The sequence below is a fragment of the Rhopilema esculentum genome, chromosome 15 (assembly GCF_057945365.1).
Source record: "Rhopilema esculentum isolate cy_ngs chromosome 15, ASM5794536v1, whole genome shotgun sequence".
Lineage (NCBI taxonomy): Eukaryota > Metazoa > Cnidaria > Scyphozoa > Rhizostomeae > Rhizostomatidae > Rhopilema > Rhopilema esculentum.
This window is the reverse complement of record NC_142829.1, coordinates 8,357,695-8,364,637: the sequence shown is the minus strand read 5'-3', so window position 1 is coordinate 8,364,637 and position 6,943 is coordinate 8,357,695. Positions and strand designations below refer to the sequence as shown.

Sequence of the window (6,943 nt, the reverse complement as noted above, 5' to 3'; positions counted from 1 at the left end):
TTTCTTGACAACGAACTTGCTGAGAAACAGGTTGACATGTCAATTATTTTTATATCACGGAAGTTTTGACAAAGCACGAAGCACTATCGTAGCACTAGGCACAAAATTGCGATGAAAAACTAAGCTAAGGGAGAGCTTTTCAAACGATACTGCATTATGCATTTAAATCACTATGCAACCAATTTGAATTTAGGTAATCATCCAAGTCTATGGGGGGCATAGCACTTTTAATGTCAGGAAAAGGGGCTTTATTTTGCTTTTGTTTATTATCGAAAATTCCCTGATTTTTAAACAATGTACCCCATCCACCCCCACCCCCCCCACCCCCACCCCCCCAACAAATGAGCTTCTCATTAAATATATCCTTGGGTGCAAATAAAAAGCCTACATATAAACCACAAATTAAGATTTGCAGTTAAACTCCTTGAATCCATCAAAAATGGGACTTCGCATCAGAAACTTTTGGATGTAGGATTTTCTCTTGCTTCTCATTACTTGGTCATTGCTTTTAACTAATAGGACTGCAGATCCAGATTTAAGTTTAACTTTTGATGCAGTAAGCACTATTTTGCAACTGAGCCTTTTCTACCTTGAAGCAACGCCACTAGCAAATCTGATTTGAATGCCAAATATTATCCTACATCTGGTAGTAGCTGTAGCTTAGTGGTAGAAGTACATTTCAAGCAACAAAGTCGCCCAACCATACCCTCTTGCATGAAATTCTGTGGTGATTCCTTTTTTCAGTGGATCAAAAATTCGCTCAGTAAAAGTACATTCCCTCAGCTTTGAACGACGCTGATAATGCAAAAAGAAGTGTTCAGATTACAATGACATTAAGCAGCAAGGTGAAAACCCAGTGAACAAATAAAGGGGATTTCGGTATTAGTTTGAGATCCAACCAAAATTTCAGAGGACTGTGAACCAACTCTGTCGGTGATTGGTCGCAAAAAGACTGGAGCGTCTACCACAGTTTCAATAGATGAAGACAATATAAGCATATTACTCGACAAACGCATAGGTCATAACTGGCAAAAGCTATAGGAAGTGGACAAGCGGAGTGGACCATAGATCGACGTGACAGTCTGGCCAGCCTGACAACCATCGAAGGTGAACCATGGAAAAGCCAGCAATTACTCGATTCTGTCTTTTCGCAATGATAGCTTTGACTGCATGCTTAATGTTTTCAAATGCAGGTTAGTGCAGCTAAATGTTTTTAAAACACCAGCTGTTTTCCTTTTTAGACGACACGGCCATAGATACACATACACAAAGATGTCATTAGTAAATCTCAACCAGTAAATCAGTAAGTCATTAGTAAAATCAAAACCAAGATCTTAAATAATCACTATTTATTCTTGAATATTTTTTAAAGGCAAAAATATTTTAACAAAGGTATTGGAACCATTACAACATGACCAGTAACATATATCATGTACAGTCATGAAACTACGAGAAGTTTCTATCTATACGTAAAACAAGTTTGCGTCAAATAAGCAGTTTTACGATTTTGAATAAGTAGGATACGTGTTGTAGAAATCAGAAATCTTGGTCTATAAACGAAATCTCTTTGAAAAACTTACTTCTTCGGGGATATTGCAATATCCATTCTTAAAGGGCTTTCCATTCTAAAGTGTAATAGTTTCGTACAGCAATGAACTAGACAATGAGAACTGATACAAATCTATGTATTACCTTGTACTTTTAATGTGTTTAAGCTAATAACTTACTGCTTCCTGTGAAGAATATTGACCGAAATTTGATGATAAAAGATACAATCAGAGATTTTGAAGGATAATGGAGCTCGAGAAGCACGAGTAGAAAGAGGTACTCTGTTCCAAAAAAGAAAGGCACTTTCCGAAAGGTTATTTAGAAACCACTTCTAGGAAAAGGAACATTATTAAAAAATATTTGGTGTACGATTCTCTTGTTGGTTCCGATTTCCCGGGCTACAATAATGAAACTGCATAGCTTTAAATTTCAGATGGCGATCTCGGTGAATCAGCTTAAGTGGTTCATGTGGCCTTGAATTTATACGCGTTGTTTTAAATGAACATACTTTTCAAGGTTACCTTGGCTTTCTAAATTTCGTTTTATTGTCAGATGATTCGTACTTGTAGAGTCCAAAGGCTGTTATGACAGAGCAGGCAGCAGAATATGCAAACGGCTTAAAGGGTACTGTTCATCGCACCACATTCGTTTGGCACAAAGTTGCAAGAAGACATGCAATTATTGCAGTAAGTATTCATAAAGAGTTTATCAAAATAGGAAGAAGTCTTGATTTGAGGAGACATTCTTCTCCAATATTTTCCCAATAATGATATTGCAACTGTCAACCAAAACTTCATTCTACCATTGCATTCAATGTATTGCCTAATGCGATCAAACCTCCATTCACGGACATCTGGAAAACAGATGATACTGAAACAGAACAATACTTTTGCTCTATGGTGGTACTCATGCTATTTGGAAATTTTGAAAAGCAGTGAATTTTAGAGAAATGAGACACTATCCAGAACTGAGCTTTTTTTATCATGTTAGACCATGGGCGTTGTGGCCAGGCGGGGCACCGGGAAATTTCTCGGTGGGTCCCTTTCAAGTGAGTTTGTAAAATCCAGGACAAACAGGCACATGTGAAACAGATGCGTGGAATATAAACAGGGCCGCCGAGAGGGGGACAAAGAGGGGCAAGCAGCCCCAGGGTCTCGAGGTCTAGGGGGCCTCTTTAAGCATGAAATTCCAATTCAAGAACTGAAATTCAACGAAACGCAACAATGTGTGTTTAAAAAATTGTAAAACGTGGTTAACAACTGCAAAAAACATTGTGAAATGAATTTCAAACTAACTTAAAGGGCGTGGGCGCAAAATCTCTTTGCCTGCTTCGCTCGCAGTGCACTTAAGTGCTCTGTCGCGTTTGTGTTTGTATCTGCTTGTGTCAGGTGTGCACTTCAGCATTGGATTTGTTCCACATTTTTTGCAAAGACTATGGTTAGAGGAAAGGGGATACATCCTAACAAATATACCAAATGAACCTTAAAAAATGGTAAAAACTGGCATTTTTTTAATTTTTCGTAGGTGCATGGTTTCCAGGTGTACCATTTTTAGCGACCTATGGTTTGTGATTGGAGATGTCATACAAAAGAGCGGGCCCCCTTATGATCATTTTCTCACGGCCCTTTTCTAGGAGCCACAACGCCCCTGTGTTAGACTGTTTCATGTATACCTACAAACATTCTGTAATTGCCCAAATTCTTAAAATTAAAATACTCAAAAACTAATTTTTCTATTTTCAAAAAATAGATGGCGTTTGCATTGATGTACTGAAGGACTTGTGCAGAAAATGGGTCTGGTATGGAGCTTGTAAAGCTCACCCAAAGGTTTTGAAGAAGCTTTGTAAAAAATCCTGTGGATTTTGCGGTTAGTATTAACAAATGTAAATCATGATTCTTTGCAATGACATTATAAACGAGGCCAGTCCTCGAGTGTAAACGAACAGAGCTGACTTCAAAAAGCTCACGAAAAAGCGCTTTAAACGCTTTTAACCAAAGATGCCTCTGGAGAAATGTGTAGAGGAACCTAGTCAAGGGCGAAGGATTGTGCAAAGAAAAACACAGTTACCTTGTTAATGGCAAACTAACTAAATTCGACTTCTTGCTATCATGTTGCTTCTATTTGAAATAACACTACGCCAGCTTTATCTTGCTTCCAATATCAGCTGAGCAACTCACTTTCAAGCGCCCCGATCTAAGCTGCGTAAAGACAAGAAGGGACATAAGTCTAGGGTTTGTGTTAGGGTTCAGTACTGAACTGCAAAGTTATGAAAATGCTTGCTTATTGAACGCTGTGCAAGAGCTTTTTTCTCTGTATGAATTTTAAATATTGTAAGACGACTCTCAGGCGGGGGGTAATCCTAAATAATTTCTGAGGTGTGTCCTACCATATCTATTAAACTTCCGAAATCAAATTGCAACTGCCTTGATCACTGACCTAAAAAAAAGACTGAATCGAGCTTTTATTGTGACAAGGGTGCCACCTTCCGAAAAGAGAGCCCCAGAACAACCCATTCGAAGAGAGGGCCTTCCTTAACTATCACTTCTAAGAATTTTTCATTTGCTTTGGTCGCTTTATTTTTCGGCATCCACATGCACAACATTGCGGCCCTCGCCTATCCATGACCATTATATTTGAAGAACGCCTTTCCGCTTCTGTTTGGGGTCCCCTTTCGTTTAAAATTGAGAAGGCTTCAAATTTTGTTGTTCTAAGACAACAAAAAGCTCCATCCAGTCTTTCATATAGATCAGTTGCACGGATAGGTACTTTTCAAACCGAGCCCATTTCCCTCTGTTTCAAACAGCAAACATACCTCAAAATCCTCATCTGCCCCTGGGGGCTATTTAGACTTGACCAAATTCGAGTATATGCCATCTAGCATCACAGCTAATCGTAAGTAATTCTTTCGATTTGTTACTTGAAAATAGGAATAAAATCTAATAATTTATTTCATTTTCTTTATAGGAGCGTCTGCTCCTCCAAAGAAGTCTGCCTGTGCATCAAGTCCTTTTGGTTGTTGCTGGGACAAAGTCACCAAAGCGTTAGGTCCATCGGGCATCGGCTGTAGGCGTAAGTAGCCTCGATAATAAGTCTTTGCTTCGTTTGGGAGAATCTTCGAATTAAATAGAGTGATGTTGGGAGTATTCGTCGGAAACCGCAGCTTACAGATAAATCTGGGAGTAAAATCGACGATAAAAACATCTTGCTGACGCTATTTTTGACTTTGTCTCAAAGACTTGACGTAGTCAAGCTGACCAGACCACGTTGATAAATAGTAAAGAAGATCTCGACATAAAAATATGGACTAGGCCATGTTTAGAGAGACATGACGATTAGGCTTAGCTGCTTATATTGTGGTAAGACAACTAAAAGCTGGCCAAGGGTCTCCTGTAGAATTTAATACTGTGAGAAAAACTGAGAATTATTTTGACCTTCATATCCACGAATGTCTCGAAATCTTTGGGGACCACCAGCTCTCAACTTCAGGCCTTAGTTGTCTCTGGTACTGCCGTAGTATTCACTACTTTTAAAACGACAACAACTGTTAAACACTTGACAGTCTTTATTTGTTCACATAAGGAGCCTGACAAACATACTAATATTCTATCATTTTTACGGGTTCAATAGGGTGTCTCTTTGACCTTATACTATGCATTTTCGTGACATCGGACTTTCTCGATAGAAAAGAGGACACATGGAGGCTACAAACATTTATTGAATTTACGTATTAACCGTTCAATCCAATTGTTTCTTCACTCACCAGAACAACAGTACAGCGTAACCTCCGTTAACGGACACCTCTATACAACGGGCAACATCTATACAACGGGCACATCTATACAACGGACGACTATCAACAACGGACAGATGCATTTGTCCTTAATGGTCAAAAAGCTCTTGAAAGAACCTCTATGCAATGGACACCTCTATAAAACGGACTATTATACTGGTCAAAACGGTGTCCGTTACATTGAGGCTCCACTGTATTGCATACTCAAATCAAATACTAAACTCTGATTCTGTATTTCTCCGTAGCATGCAAGAATAAATACAGGTTCTGTCCAAGATTCTATGTGGATTGTATTGGCGGTCATAACAAAGCATTTATGGAGAGACACTGTCCAGTAACGTGTCGAATGTGTAGTAAGTTCCTCAAAACTCCGATTACTTTCTAAAAAAAATTTGTTTCATCGTTACATCTCTCTTATACGCAAAGCAAGAACGCAAACACGCAAGCAAAGAACCAAACACGCAAACAAGCATACCCCTACCGAACAAACAAAACAAACATGTAATCAATTAATGAATAAACACCCCCTCCCCCTCCAAATGTGAAAGAGCAGGCAAAAGTCAACAAAAATGAAAGCAAATCAAGTCAATAGGCAAGAGAAGCAACTAATAAGCGAGAAACAAAACTAGTAAATAAGCGAGCATCCAAACGTATTTTCTATTGGCCTTGAGCAGGGTTTCCTCTTGCCGTCTACCTCCTATGGAAGCACTAATGCCGTGCAATTAGAATAAACTGTTAAGTATTTATTGTTTTATCAACTTTTTTTATTTGCCTAGTTCGACTTTAAAATAAAAGCCCATTTTTTAACTTGTTGTAAGCAGTCGATGTCTGCTACCTCAAAATTGATACCTATTTGTTGTTTCCAAAAAGGAAATGGAAATCAAACCTGAAATTATGCACAGTCTAGTCATGAAAAAGTTTATACTACAAATTTAACATTAGGAATTAACTACAAAAAGACCTTATATTTGGTATTTTTCCTGTAAATTCAAATTCCTGTAAAGCAATGACAAATGATTGATGAACATTACCTGTAACTACTAAATGTTTTTCAGGGCCATCGAAAACAAAGACTGCGAACACCTCAAAGAAACGAGTGAAGCGACGCTGATGAAAGCAAACGAAACACGAGCAGTTGAGACTTTCCAAAACAAGGAGCAGTTATGACTTTTCCAAACTATTAGAAGGACAAGTCGTTTGATTTATGTAAAACTAATGAGTATAAGATTTACTTTGACCAAAATTAGAGTCCATTTGTAAAAACGTGCTTCTGACATTTTCAAAAGGCTTCTTTACAGGTTCAGTTAAATAACAGTGTCTAGAAGGATACCTTTCAAGCAAAAGCACAATTGAAACAAGTCATGGAAAAAGTCACTTCAAGTAAACACTGTTTCATGACCCAATTGACTCGTTACAAGTCCTCGTTTCGGAATCACTGGAACACGAGTTAAGCCGGCTCTAAAAAGAGGCGAGGTTGGCAAGTTTCCTTCTGATTGGTTCGGTGCGCCTTCACCGTGGTGCTGCGCCTCTGCAGCGACCCACACCTGTTATAAGATGATTTTTTGGAATCCATGAGTTTGAAAATGAAAAAAAAAATTTTAAACT

The 6,943-nt window shown here is 38.4% G+C and overlaps 1 protein-coding gene across 1 annotated transcript; it reads left to right on the top strand.

The window, feature by feature from the left end:
• The first annotated feature begins 918 nt into the window (after positions 1–918).
• Positions 919–6,581, top strand: LOC135685160 (uncharacterized). Its single transcript, XM_065200987.2, has 6 exons — positions 919–1,193; positions 2,118–2,234; positions 3,298–3,414; positions 4,513–4,617; positions 5,584–5,691; positions 6,394–6,581. Exons 1-6 carry the CDS (start codon positions 1,115–1,117, stop codon positions 6,447–6,449), a joined length of 582 nt encoding a protein of 193 aa, XP_065057059.2. The 5' UTR covers positions 919–1,114; the 3' UTR covers positions 6,450–6,581.
• The last annotated feature ends 362 nt before the right edge of the window (positions 6,582–6,943 follow it).

Excerpts from the sequence above, each read along its gene's own strand:
- LOC135685160 (XM_065200987.2), top strand. The coding sequence starts at position 1,115 with ATGGAAAAGCCAGCAATTACTCGATTCTGTCTTTTCGCAATGATAGCT. Across the intron at positions 1,194-2,117 it reads CTTAATGTTTTCAAATGCAG|AGTCCAAAGGCTGTTATGAC; the intron begins GTTAGTGCAGCT and ends TCGTACTTGTAG. Across the intron at positions 4,618-5,583 it reads ATCGGGCATCGGCTGTAGGC|CATGCAAGAATAAATACAGG; the intron begins GTAAGTAGCCTC and ends ATTTCTCCGTAG.